The 14,690-nt window shown below is 51.8% G+C and overlaps 1 protein-coding gene across 1 annotated transcript; it reads right to left on the reverse strand.

Annotated features, from left to right (window-relative positions):
• Positions 1 to 19: 19 nt before the first annotated feature.
• LSS (lanosterol synthase) lies at positions 20 to 13,756 on the reverse strand. The gene is made up of 4 exons (XM_034786085.1): positions 13,749 to 13,756; positions 12,190 to 12,360; positions 1,073 to 1,151; positions 20 to 982 (listed from the first exon to the last, which is right to left on the reverse strand). The coding sequence occupies exons 1-4, from the start codon at positions 13,754 to 13,756 to the stop codon at positions 929 to 931; spliced, it is 312 nt and encodes a 103-aa protein (XP_034641976.1). The 3' UTR covers positions 20 to 928.
• Positions 13,757 to 14,690: the final 934 nt, after the last annotated feature.

Here is a 14,690-nt window from a genome sequence, read left to right on the forward strand (position 1 = left end):
GTGGGGTCACACAAAGCCACGCGGCCCGAGCCAAGGGGAAATACCCCAGAGATATATAGAAGAAGCCTCGTCCTGCCCATAGTCCCTGCATCCAGGGCGCCCTGCGGGACGGTGAGCTGCTGGGACGCAAAACGGATCCGTGTCCAGGGATTTGACAGGCTACTTCCATGTGCACAAAGCAGCAAACCCCGCAATGGCGCAGAGGGTGAGCACTGGCAGGGGAAGGCAGGGCACACAGGGTTGGCTTGGGGCGCTCTTTAGTTTGCCAGCGTGAACAGCAGGGAGATGACAGGCAGCTGGCAAAGCGGAGCCCGGGGGCAGCGTGGTGGGGAGAGGAGGGAGGTCAGCCAGAGACCCTGCCTCATCTGGAACGCTCCCACTGCCGAGGGCGTCTGCTCCCGGAGCATTTCACCGCTCTGCAGCCTTGGGCTGCTTTGGGCCCTGCATGGCGCCTGGATCCCCAAGTAACCATGACAGCGAAAGCCCCCTCACCTCATCGCCTCAGCCTGAACTGATCAGAAGCCGGCCTCACCCAGAGTGTATCCCGGCCCCCCCACCTCTCTGTGAGATCTAAGGCTCAGTGCAGCTAGGGGTGGACCGACAGGTCCTGAACAGCTCCGGCTGGTTCAACATGCCGCACAGATCACCCCAGTACCCGCTCCCTGCTCCGGCTCCCCTCTCAGAGTCCCGGGCAAGGGCTCCAGCTGCTGTTCAAACCTTCTCCACCAGGGAGATCGTCCCTTCTCCTGCGACCACGACTTCTCCTGACAGCTGCAGTCCAGCAGCTCACCCAGACAGGGAGGCTTTTCAATACAGGAGGCAGAGTTCTCCCTGGAACTGGGCCGGACTGTGGAACTCACTGCCACATGACGGAACGAAATGCAAAGCTCAGCTCTTCCACGGAGCCATCCTCAGCCAGCGATTCCCCTCATGGACAGCTCCCAGCAAAACCCCTTGAGCCATCGGCCTGCATCTCCCCCCGCTGGGAGGGATGAGAGGGAGAGGGGCTGGCTGAAATGTCTGCAGTGACAGGGGCTGGACACATCAGAGAGAGCAGTGAGGAGCTGCATACCTGAGGCCAGTCCCCATTGGGCAGCTGCTTGTCAATCAAAACCTTGATCCCCTTTTCCAGCACCCCAACGTCCGGGTANGCCCAGGCCTGCGACAGCGCCCGACCCTGAATCATCCCCAGACAGCTAAGCAAAGAGCAAGCGCCACCGACCCCATAGACCCTGCCGGACCCTGCTTGGCACCCGCTATCCCATCCCTACGCAGGTAACTCTGTGCGGAGGTGCTGCCGCTCAGAGCACATGGCGCAGCCATTTCATCCACCCTACCTGGCAGCAGGAAGAGGGGCCCCCCGTAGTCACCGGCCCAGTGCCCATCCTCCGCCTGCAGGCCAGAGTAAAACTTCATCCCATTCAGCGCTGCTTCCTGGGCTGTGCAGGCCTGGGGCAAGGCCTTGAAGAACTTACTCTGCAAAGAAAGGAAGAGGAGCAGGGATAGACACAAATGAAAAGAGCATTGCTCCAGCTCGCGCACAAGGAATGGCCAGCGGCCAAGACACCAGCAGAATCAAGTGCCTTGTGCTGTGGGATATGGCGTCACTGCGGTCCCACGGGTAATCAGGGTATGTGTACCTCCCCCATGGCCTGCACTGCACTGGCCTTTCACACAATCCTTAGTAGCAACGCCAGCAACCAGACACCAAATCCAGCACAAAGCGACTGTGCAGAGCATGCATAGGGATGAAGAAGGTGTGGGAGGGGAACAGAGTAGGAGTGTGAATACAAGCAGGACGCTTGCTGCCTTGAAGCACCTTCTGAGTCATTCAGTGTATAATCCGCAGAGAGGAACAGGCTGGCCTAGCCCAGTGTGGGTCAGCAGGCAGGGAAGGAGCAGTGCAAACAGTCCCCCCCTCCCGCTCCCTTTTTCAGGGGCCAGATTCCAGGGCTCCAGGCATGGAAGGGCCAGCGGATTCTGGTCCCAGCTGGGCAAGATGCCCCCTTGCAGGAGGCTGTGACACCTCCCCTCTTCCCCAGTAACCAATACAACCAGGTTGGCATGAGGTTGTGAATTCTGCCCCTGATGCCAGCACCACCTGTGCCTGCCCTGTGGAATTAGCAAGCATGTGAATCCAAGACAGTCACTGAAAAGAAGCCTTGCTTCAGAGACAACGACTCAGCATTTGGGGGCAGGAGACAATGGCAGCAATAGGGGAATTACAGCCACCCATACGAGCATGGGATTTAGGTGGGTGCCCCTTTCCCAGCCTTGGCAAACACTGCGCTGCGAGCGAAAATCAGCCACTCACCGTGTCCAAGCCTAGGCAGTGAGCCTCCAGCCCGCTCTGCTCTCGCTCACGTGCCTCGCCAGCCTCCAGGTAGCGCCAGCTCTGCCGCCCTTCTTCATTGCTTAGTCGCCAGCGGGTGAGGTCACTCGCAGGTTCTGTTTTATACGGGCCGCCCCTTCTCCGCAAACACCTGGAGAGACCACAGGGAACCAGACAAATCCCGGGCGTGTGACCAAGCATTGCCAGCTCTGAGCATCGGGCAGTCAGTGCCCTGGGACGTGCAGGGCCAGTGCAGACATCTGCTGCAGCATTAGCAATAGACATGGAACCCAGAGAGCTCTGCACTCAGCCACCAGCTGGTTGCCAACACTTAGACTTTGCAAACTTTGCAAAATAACAAGAGGGAAGTGGAAAGTCCTTGGAGCAACAGCTGGGCCAATGTCATTGTGCTTGGCTTTGACCACTCCACACCGTGCTGTCGGAGCAAGCACCCGACAGACCCTCAACCGGTCCCATACAGGGGGGCTACTTCTGACAGCGCTCCCCTTTCTTGGCACCTTCCCACCCCACGCTGTCCTCGCAGCAACCAGAGCACCATGTTCTAGGAGAGCTTCCCATCGACCCAGGTGGCAGCTCTGTCACCTCCCTCCATGCTGGGAGCAGTGGGGCAGTTCATGGATTTAAAATGTCTCTGGATTCCTAAGAGCCCCGGCCCCGGCTGGCGGGTGGGGGCTGCACTGCACAGGCCAGTGACGCCGTGGCACCATGCTGTGCAGCATTACACAGAGCCGTACAGCTCCGAGCACAGGGGCTCGGCCCGACTGCGGCCTCCGGGAGCCGCTGGGACAGAAACCGGCGACAACCGGGATGCAGCAACAGCACTGGCCAGAGTCACACGTGCACACTGCCAGAGACACACACACACACACTCAGTCCCAGAGAGACACACACACACACACACTCGCAGGGAGACACACACACACACACACTTGTACAGAGACACACACACACACACACTCGCAGGGAGACTCACACACACACACACACTTGTACAGAGACACACACACACACACACTCGCAGGGAGACTCACACACACACACACACACTTGTACAGAGGCACACACACTCAACACACGCCATCGCAGACACACAGAGGCTCAGAAGGACACGCGCACACACACACACACTCACGTTTCCTGCCCCATCTCGCGGCCGCCCCGCAGCCCCTCGCCCGCCGCACGGCGCTGACTCCGGGAGGGGAGGGGAGGGGAGGGGAGGGGCGCGGCGCTCCCCGCGCTCGGCAGACATGGGCCCACGCGGCGCCGGCCAATCAGAGCAGGCCCCGGGCTGGCCGGCCCCGCCCCCGCCGCCCTGCCTGCTCCGCCCCCGCCCCCGCCGGCCGGGCAGCCCCCGCTCCGGGGCCCGCACCTGGGCCCGCCCCGGCAGCTGGGCGCTGCTCCGCCCACAGCCCTGCGGCACCAGCCCCGCCTCCAGCCCGGGCCCGGGTCCCCGGCGCTGCCTGAGAGAGTCATTGCATCCGGCCCCAGCACCGCCAGGAGAAACTCCCCGGACTCGGCCCCACGCGCCCCAAGAGAGCCAAGCCCGGGCACCCCCGCAGACCCATCGTCCTACCTGGCCATGGCGCGCGTCCTGAGGGGTGTCAGGACCCTCAGAAACCAGCCTCAAACCAAGCACCACACAACGGGCAGCGTCCTCCAGCACGAACTGCACAACATGAACAACCTCCCTCAGAACACCAGCCTCGCCACCAGGGACCGTGCCCCCTGTGCACCCACCCTGAGCGCTTCGCCGCCTGCCTCGACTGTGAGACAACGGACACCACTCAGATCTCCGCCCCAAACTCATCCATCTCATCCTCACCTATAACCATTTTCCATTCAACAACAAACGCTGTCCAAACCCTGAGAACTAGGGTGGGTCCTAGGATGGCTCCCCAATATGCCAGCCCCTTCATGGGTCACCTTGAGGAAGAATGTCTGGACAAATGCATCAGGAAACCAAGGATAACCTGAGTGTGACGGGAGCCCCAGGGTGCAACCTGGGACGGTGGGACTGCTATGCCTCCTTAACACACTACTCTGGGTTGTCTCTCACAATGCCTTACTGGTGACTAGCAGCAAACCCCTCCCGGTGCTGTTACCACTCAATACAACCCCATGTGGAGCCCCACACCCAGCCAGATTGCATGACTGCTCCCAGAGCCACTCACAAATCACACAGAGCAAGGCACCAGCCAAATCCCCCCAGTTCCCAGCCTTGTACCACCGGAATAGACCATCTTGCACTCCTCAAGACCCTGCCAAGAACCAGGCAAGGCTAAGCAATTCCCCTGGTGTGGCCTTGTGCAAGTGAGTCATTGAATTATAACTCCCTCGCTAGACAATGGCTGTTGATGGTAGTTCAACACCTACCTGGGTGTTTGTTACCTCCTTGTTGTTGTGTCTGGGGAACTAATATCTGGGTGATTCCCCAACTCACAGCATATTTTAGTGACAACCATTCAACACAATCTCATAACTTCATATGCACTAACGATATACATATTTAGACAGAACAATGGCTTTCAGCAGATCATAACCTTTCTCACAATACCTTACATGGCATGCTTTATATGAAATATCACAATTATATACAAATGATGAATATGGGTGTTACAGGGTATAGAGTGTTACACTGAAATACATCAATGATACTTTCATCCTCTGGACAGACAACCGAAACTGCCTCAGAGACTTCCCCCACAACTTCAACATACACCACCAGACACTCTCTAGACCAGCAGCAGCAGCTTCCCGGACACCATGATCAGCTTCAACAGTGGAACCCTCTAGAAATCCCCACGGATCCCCACACCTACCTTCACAGATCCAGTAACCACCCAAAACACACCGAGAAATCTTATCAACAGGCACGCAGATACCACAGAATATGCTCAGAGAAGAAAGTCTGAGATACACACCTTAATACACTTAAAACTGCCTTCGCCAAACAAGAACACTCCACCAGATAAGTAGATTGCAACATGGAACAGGCCACCCAAATACCGCGAGAGAACTTGCTTCAATACGGGGGGAAAAAGCCCTCTGACTGCACACCCCTAGTTGTCACCTACCAGGCATGTATTACAATTACATAATAGGAACCACATCCCACAATCTCTCCTGAACCCCCTCTTCTGGCCTTCAAACAACCCCCAGCCTTGACAAGCTCCTCATCAGAAGCAGGATCCCCACAGACCAGGACCGACTAACTCAAAGTGGCACCAGACCCTGGCAGAACAAAACCTAAGGGGCATATCCCCACTGTTACGATGATCAATACCCCCCACAGCCCGCATTTCATGATCCATGGGCCCTACCCATGCGTATCACAACATGTGGTGTACCTCATCCAGTGCACTAAATGTCCTTATAACACCTATGTGGGTGAAACCAGACAATTGCAACTTTTTCAAATGAACTCTCACAGGAAAATGATAAAAGACAAAAACACCGTACCATCCTCAGATGAATACTTTTCACAGAACAGTCATTCCATATTGACCTCTCAGTCCTCATCCTCAAACATCTTCAAAAGATGAGCCTGGGATATTAAATTCATAACTGTGCTAGGCACTAAAAACCATGATGTTAATAAAGACACCAGATTTATGGCTTATTGAAACAATTTGTAACCCACTAGCCCCCCCCTTTTGCCTCGTGACTGCAGAGATGTTAACTGGTCACTTCACCTGGAATCCTCTCTTACAATATATGTTAACTACTTATGCTAAACTACTTAGGCTGTTCTACCTGTAACCCTTCTGCCAGGAGTCGGTAGCAACTACGGCTGGGTTCAATATCTAGGGGTTCCTTCCGACAATACAACATGGAACCAGCTCAAGTCCCCACCCAGTAATCTGGGGAAATTACACACCAACGTGGGCATCTCCAAGAGGCCATACTTCCCCTCTCGCAAGCACTGAGACTGTGTATGGAAAAGAAAACTTTTAATAAAAGGGGAAAGGAACCCGGCTTTAATTTGGGAAAACACCACAAGCATGATTTGAAAACATATGACCATGAACAAAACACCCACTCCAGAGTACACTGGGCAGTGTCCTTTTCCTCAGTCTCTCACCTTGCAGTGTGAAAGTTCGACAAACAAATGTCCCTTTACCCTGCCACTTCCCTCTCCCCCCACCACACCCCACTCACAGTTGTCCTTGGTCAGCGAAGAGAAGTTCACCTCCCACCCTGTGGGGGAGAGGGGAAGCAGCGAGCAATGCCTCAGCTGCCGCTCCACCATTGGCCGCTCACTCCGCCACTGCTTGCTCCTCGGTTAGCCTCACCAGTTATTCCCCATTTTGTAGTTGTCCATTTGATTTTTTTCCTTCCTTCCTAAGGAATTCATTTTGTTGATTTCAGACCAATTCTCTAATTTATCAAGGTCTTTCTGTATTCTAATCCTGTTCTCCAAAGGGATGATCTAAGTTTACTTGGTCCTGCTGCCTCAGCACAGAGTAATGGACTAAATGACATGCATCCAAAGAAGTGGGTATTCACCCACGAAAGCTCATGCTCCAAAACGTCTGTTAGTCTATAAGGTGCCACAGGACTCTTTGCTGCTTTTAAATGACCTTGATATCCCTTCCAGCCCTATGTTCTGTGATTCTATGATCTCAATGGATTTGGCGGGAACTCCTGCTACAGCAAGCAGAATCCCTGTTCTATGCTTCACAGAAGAGGTGATTTGAGGATTTTTGCTAACTACTAACTCCTGTATCAGAGGGGTAGCCGTGTTAGTCTGAATCTGTAAAAAGCAACAGAGGGTCCTGTGGCACCTTTGAGACTAACAGAAGACTTTGTTAGTCTCAAAGGTGCCACAGGACCCTCTGTTGCTTTTTACTAACTCCTGTTGCATTTGTGATAGAGGAGCTTCCCTACTTCCTTTCTGTGCTCTGGTTTGTACTGACATTGATTGATGCTTTAACATTGCCGTATTTGATCTTGTAGTCAAGACTGAAGAAATAAACCCTTTTTATAGGAAATCAAATGTACATAAAGAAAAGGAATAGTTCTAAGAAACTATCTGTAGAATTAAGGCTAAGAAAGGTGTTCTGGACACAGACTTCTTCAATGGTAACTTCTCTTAAATGGAAGTTTATTGATAGAAAATTATAACCACAAAGTGTCAGGAGATTGAGTTTTTATTTTAAAAAAGAAATACTGACTAATGAGCACACTTTGCAGATTGCACCCCAAAACTACATCAAAGGAATGTTATTTAGGTTGCAAAGGCAAGAACTTGACAGATAGGACATGCCAGTATAAAAAGGTATGTGGCGCCCGCTTAAATGCAATTGGGCTCAGCTCTCCTGTTCCAGTCCAGGTGCACCCTACTTTGGTGTAATGAGAAGGGTGGGGCTGCCTCTGGAGCAAACCCCGAGTCCAAAGTCCGGTGAGAATTTAGGGCTAGTCGACACTAGAAGGGCTACGTCGGCGCAGCTGCTCCAATGCCACTGCAGCACGTCTGGGGAAGATGCTCTATGCCGACGAGAGAGCCCTCTCTGCTGAGGTCGCTGTAACTTACGTCACTCGGGGGCTGGCTATTTTACGCCCCTAAGTGATGTAAGTGATCTCGACTTAAGTGGTAGTGTAGACCTGCCCTGAGAGGGAGAGTTGAGGGCCCAGAGCAGAAAGGAAGAGAACCCAGAGAGTAACGGGAGCTCAGAGGCAGAGCAGAGCTGGGCGCCGAGCTTTCAGGGGGGCTGTCCCTGAAGGGGGAGCAGTCAGTTCCCCAGCGGAGCCAGAGCAGGCTGGTGAAAGCTGCAGACAGGCAGGCAGGGGGTCACCTACAAACTTCCACAGGCCAGAGAGCCTAGAGAGGGCTGAAGGCTGAGAACAGCAGAGGAAGGTGCCTGCTGGCTCTCTGAACCGGAGACCTGAACTCAGATGGCTAAAGGCTGGGGAGTGATGCAGGGGTGTGTCCACTGCCAGCAGATCAAGGAACGTGATCGTTCCCCTTTATTCGACATTGGGGAGGCCTCATCCGGAGTACTGTGTCCAGTTTTGGGCCCCACACTACAAGAAGGATGTGGAAAAATTGGAAAGAGTCCAGCGAAGGGCAACAAAAATGATTAGGGGTCTGGAGCACATGACTTATGAGGAGAGGCTGAGGGAACTGGGATTGTTTAGTCTCCAGAAGAGAAGAATGAGGGGGGATTTGATAGCAGCCTTCAACTGCCTGAAGGGGGGTTCCAAAGAGGATGGAGCTCGGCTGTTCTCAGTGGTGGCAGATGACAGAACAAGGAGCAATGGTCTCAAGTTGCAGTGGGGGAGGTCCAGGTTGGATATTAGGAAACACTATTTCACTAGGAGGATGGTGAAGCACTGGAACGCGTTACCTAGGGAGATGATGGAGTCACCTTCCTTGGAGGTTTTTAAGGCCCGGCTTGACAAAGCCCTGGCTGGGATGATTTAGTTGGGAATTGGTCCTGCTTTGAGCAGGGGGTTGGACTAGATGATCTCTTGAGGTCCCTTCCAACCCTGAGATTCTATGATTCTATGACTCACTGATGTCTCCAGGCAAGAGATGGTAAAGATACTGGAGCTGGACTTGGTGCTGGACTGTTGGGACGAATGTACTGTTTGGGCTGCACTGGGGGGATTCTGGTAAGAAGGAAACCCCGCAAAAAGGGCTATTGAAATACTCTGAAGGCTGAACTGAGTTTATCTGAGGAATTAAGATGGAAACTGAGGTGGTGGCCACTTGTGGGGCTGCCCTCAGGACACGTGTTTACAGCCAGCTTTACACTAGCCCACGTAACATCCAGTCTGAGCACCGAATGAGGCAGGGGTCCTGTGCGTAAGATAAGATGTGATCATGTAATTAAAGACCATATCATAATGCATGCACAGGGGTGACAAATTAAGGTTGAATGGAAAACTGCAGATCTGGCATTTCCCAACTTCTGAGTGTTTGACTTTGCAACCTAAATAACATTCTTTGAAGAGTTTACACTGTGTGTGTGTAATTTCCTAGGTGGTTTTTTTAAGAATGTAAAAACTAAACTAAAAGTCTATTAAATACAATTGTTAACACACACAGGTCATTATCATTGGGGTTTGAACCTTCAGCACTGCAGCACACTGGTACTATGTAAGCTACAGGACACGCTGGCAGCAGGAGAAGGCTGTTTTCCCAAAGGGGTGTTTGGATTGCTGGGTCTGGAGATGGTTGCGGGGAAGCCAACTTCAGCCCAGCCAGGCTCTCTCTCTTGTTCTGCTCTTGTGTGCTACATCAAGGAGCTCTCCACTATCAGAAATCTTCTCCCTGCATCTGTACTTGTAAAGTGTGATCAAGTCACCTCTCAATCTTCTCTTCAACCAGTTTAATAGACTGAGATCCTTTAGTCTCGCATTGGAAGACATGTTTTCCAGACCTCAGAGCAGTCTTGTGGCTCAACTTGGAACCTTCTCCAATTTTTCAACATCCCTTTTAAAGGGTGGACTCTTAAATGGTCTCAGTGATGCCTTATGCAGAGGTAATAGCACCTCTCTACTCCTGTTCGTACTTCTATTTATATTTCCAAGGCCTGTGTTAACCATTTTTGGCCCAGCATTATCGCACTGGTAGCTCATTCACTTGGTTTCCTCCATGACCCCTAGTTACTCTTCTGTAAGTCCAGGACACAGTGCCACATCCTGTAATTGTATCCTACAGTCTTTCTTTGTTCCTAGATGTACGACCTTGCATTTGGCTGTGTTAAATGCATGTATGTGATTGCATCCAGATTACCAAGGCTGAAAGTAGAAATCAGCTAAGTTAACACTAGAAATAAGATATAAATTTGTATTAGTGAAGGAAATTAACCACTGGAACAGCTCACCTAGGGATGTAGTAAATTTGACATCACATGGAGTCTTTAAAACAAGATTGGATGTCTCTTTCTAGCTCAGTCCGGGTTACTGGGGTTGATACAGAAAACACTGGGTGACATTCTATGGCCAGAGCATCTTGGGCCAAAGGTTTTTTTGCCAGTGAGTTGTCACACATCCAGCGTGCGTCTCTATCAAACACATGAATAACACAGGTTCTTTCAGTCTTTGATCATTACCTGCACTTTGGTCTCTGGTGTCCCGCTGACTCCACCACTCAGCTGGGGTGATAGGAGTGTGGAGGCAGAACTGTTTGTCAGCCTAGAAGTGAAAGGAAAGGTCTCCTGTCCTCGGCAGTGCCTTGCATTAGTCAACGAAGAGAAAGAAGAAGAGCTGACAGGCTCCAAAAGGACCCTAATCTAGTCCTCATTAGCCAGAAGACCTGTGGCCACAACTCAAGGCATTTGCAGGTAGTTTGTGCAGCAGAGAAAGCATGAGGAATTCTTCAGGGTACAGAGCTCTGAAGGACCTCTCCTCCACAAAGGCAATGTGCCAGTGAAATGGGTTATTGAGCAGCAATAGCATTGCTGTGAAACAGAGATGTTTACAGAGGACACTGCACATGGAGCTTAGAATTCAATTCTATTCAGCAGGAAGAGGAGGACAGACTAACAAGAAAAGTCAACCCAGGAATGGAAAATTTAACACACTAAAAAGAGACAAACCAATCCAGCACCATAATGCCTTGGGCTCACAGATAGCAGGGGAATTACTGTTGAGAGTCCCAGCGCAGAATTTTGATGTGGGTTTTTGGTTTTTATTTGTAACATCTACATCATGTACCTGAGGCCAGTCCCCATTGGGCAGCTGCTTGTCAATCAAAACCTTGATCCCCTTTTCCAGCACCCAAACACCTGGGTACCTGCAAGGCACAGGATGGAGAGGTCAGCAGTTCTCATGCATACAGAGATGTGGAGAACTGCAGGGGTGAATCCCCTGTTCCTCCATTACCCTCCTCTGGAAAATGAGCCTGTGCCCATCCCTCCTGCACCAAGGTGGCATTTTGGTGGAGAACTTCAAAGAAGAGAAATTGTACCTGATCTTGGAGCGCCCTTTCCTCTCTGAAAGGAGAGCTGGCCAGTTGGTGCTGAAAATAGTCTAGTATCCCGGGCATTTTCCCTGTCTGTGTCACTGACAGAGAACAATGAATCATTTTCAAAACAATGACAATTGCTTAACAATTTCACAATCCCTGCTCCTGTAAAGTGCTTCATCCATGAGCCAAATGTCCAGCTTGCCCTTGCGTGTGGTGCAGTGCGACCCCACTGGCGAGACAGAGGGACACAGAAAAATGAGGGACTTGGTAACAATTTTAATCTCAAGGAGGGTGGCGGTCATTCCCCTGGACATTTATCTGAGCCCATCCCGCCCAGCTTTGAGAAACACCTAAGAACACTTCTTTGGCAAAGGTGATGAGCCTGACTAATATCAGCTCCTTCATTTCCCTTCTTCCCATGCATTTTGCACTCTGGGTTTGGCTTGAAGGACGAGTGCTGAAAATTATATTAGTTCCTTACTGCAGTCTATATTGTATTGTATTTGTTGTAGATCATTATACAGCACCTTGCGTGGTTGGGGGGGCTTCATAAATAAAACTGTTAATCATATTATGAAGATGCAAACGTGCTAGAGACAATTTGTTATTCTGCACCAGTTATTACTTTGTTCTACTGACCACTCAGTGACGACACCAAGGGTTAAGTCTCCGCTGAGGTACATCGGGTTAGTCTGGTAACTGCCTGTCTGATAGTACAGTCAGAGCATCAGGCACATAGCCAAAGAATTGGGCTGAGGTCCTGGCCCACAGAAGTCAATGGCAAAACACCCATTGACTATAATGGTCAGAATTTCACCCTGTTTATTTGATTTTTTCAGTCATGCCCTGGTGCTGTGTCCTGTGAATGCGGGTGAAGAGGACGATGTTCTGCAGTGAGAAGCGGCAGCGGTGCTCCTACCTGACGGCCATGAGCCCTGGCAGTGCCCAGCAGGTGTTGTGGATCTGGGAGGTGGAGCTCTGCACGTATCTGTGCTGCTCGCAGGACTCTAAGTCCTCTCCCCAGCTACCATCCTCCATCTGCCTGGAGATCAGGAACAGGCAGACCTGGGCCACCTCCCTGCATGTGGCTCTGAAAGGACGAGGCAGAGAAATGGGAAGATATTGGACATGACAGAGCAATACTGACTTGTATTAAAGAGCTTTACTTGACATCCTCTAGAGCAGTGAAAAGATCAATAAGAAAGAAAACAAGTCAAGTCCACAAAAGAGAGCCCAGTGTGTTTGCCCTCTGCAATGAGCTGCAGTCACCATGACAGCAAAATGTCACATGGAAAAGAAAGACATGGTAGCTACAGGTTACATGCACCCTATAAGCATTCTCCTTGCTCCGAGACAAGTGCCCTCATTTGGACAAGCTAACCAGCTCCTGGGAAATTCTTAAAGCTCAGGTCTATTATTGCACAATCCTCCGTCAATATAACAGCCCTACTACAAGAATTTCTTGATTTACAGCCTGGAATCACACCCTACGCTTTGAGAAATCCAACTTCTACATCCTTGCTAAAGAACTTGCTAGCATTGCTCAATACAGCACAGAGAGGATCACGTCTTCTTTATAAGAACCTGCTTGTTAGTCTCCCTAATCTTTTCTGCCATTGTCTCAAACTCAGCCTCCTTCCCTACCGCCCTGACTGAACAGCAATTCTAATCGCCGTGACCACTGCAGTCATTCTGTACCGAACGCCAGGAAAGCCCCTGGGCTCAATGGCTTTGGTAGAGGATACGTTAAAGGGTGTTCTGAAGATGTGCTGAATCCCATTCCTCGACTGCATCAGGCAGCACTGGGCAACACAAACTCCCAAGACCCTTAGCACCGAGTTGGAGCCTGGGCTTTGGTCCAGGAATGCTCAGTGCCCTCAGGAGGGGGTATGTGAGCGAAGGTGGCTTTGAGCCTGGTCCTGGGCCAGGCCCTTCAGTCTGCTCTGACTGGCTCCAGTTGCCAATACGATCGATTCCATTTAATAGCCGTCTGGATAGTCACAACTTCCGGTTAATAGCAACATTTTGCCATGAACCAATCCTGTCCGTTGACTTGAATGTTCATGGCAGTTGGCTAGTGCTGCCTATTAGCCACATTAGCTGATAAATGGCATGCTGCTCGGTAGCTACATGTTTGGATGAAAGGCTCCACCGGCAGGCGGGTTTGTGAGGCAGCAGCCAGGAAAGGCCGTGCTGAGACCTACCATCCCTGGCTGCTGCCTCACAAACCTGCCTTCTGCTTATTAGCAGCTGTTGGATCACAGCCACTTCTTGCTGCCAGCCGAGGGGTTGCTAACAAGCGGAACGCACTGTAGATTTGGGGTTGTCGTGGCAGGCAGAGCTCCCTCGGCACACTGACCCCGAGGCAAACCCCTCAGTCGGGAATCAGTGGCAATGCAGCTCCCCGCCTCAGGCCACTTATTAAAGAGCCTAAATATGGACAGAGGAGCTGAACTGTAGCAGCCATTTTGTAAATACCTCGCCATGAATTGTAAACTGACAGTGTCCCCTTAACGCCTTGAAGGTGTGAAAACGGCTTCTCCCAGCCACAGGTACAGCCCTAGCCAGCATTCATTTCATCCCAGAGCCAGTGAGGGCTTGTTCAGCTCCCTCGTTAATAAACACAGGAATCAATAATACTCTTAAATGACCGGCAAAATAGTTAAAGTAGGAAACCTGGAGTTGCAAGAGCGGGTCAGACCCAGATCCTTCACATCCAGCAACCTGGAACAGACAGACCAGGTCAGACCCAGGGCCCTCACAACCAGCAACCTGGAACAGACAGACCAGGTCAGACCCAAAGCGCCTCATACCCTGCAACCTGGAAAAGACAGACCGGGTCAGACCCAGGCCCCTCACACCCAGCAACCTGGAACAGACAGACCAGGTCAGACCCAGGGCCCTCACACCCAGCAACCTGGAACAGACAGACCAGGTCAGACCCAGGGCCCTCACACCCAGCAATCTGGAACAGACAGACCAGGTCAGACCCAGGGCCCTCACACCCAGCAACCTGGAACAGACAGACCGGGTCAGACCCAGGGCCCTCACAACCAGCAACCTGGAGCAGACAGACCAGGTCAGACCGAGGGCCCCTCACACCCAGCAATTTGAAAAAGACAGACTGGGTCAGACCAAAGGCCTTTCATATCCAGCGACCTGCAGCAGACAGACCTGCTCCAACCAGGGTCCCCCACTCCCAGCGACCTGGAACAGACAGACCAGGTCAGACCCAGGGCCCCTCATACTCAGCGACCTGGAACAGACAGACCAGGTCAAACCCAGGGCCCTCACACCCAGCAACCTGGAACAGACAGACCGGGTGAGACTAGGACCCTTGAAACCTTGTGATCTGCCACTGGAATCAGTCAGTAACCTTAGGTCCAGACAGTTATTCTTTTCTTAACCAGTTAAGAGTTA

Source organism: Trachemys scripta, chromosome 11 (assembly GCF_013100865.1).
Source record: "Trachemys scripta elegans isolate TJP31775 chromosome 11, CAS_Tse_1.0, whole genome shotgun sequence".
Lineage (NCBI taxonomy): Eukaryota > Metazoa > Chordata > Testudines > Emydidae > Trachemys > Trachemys scripta.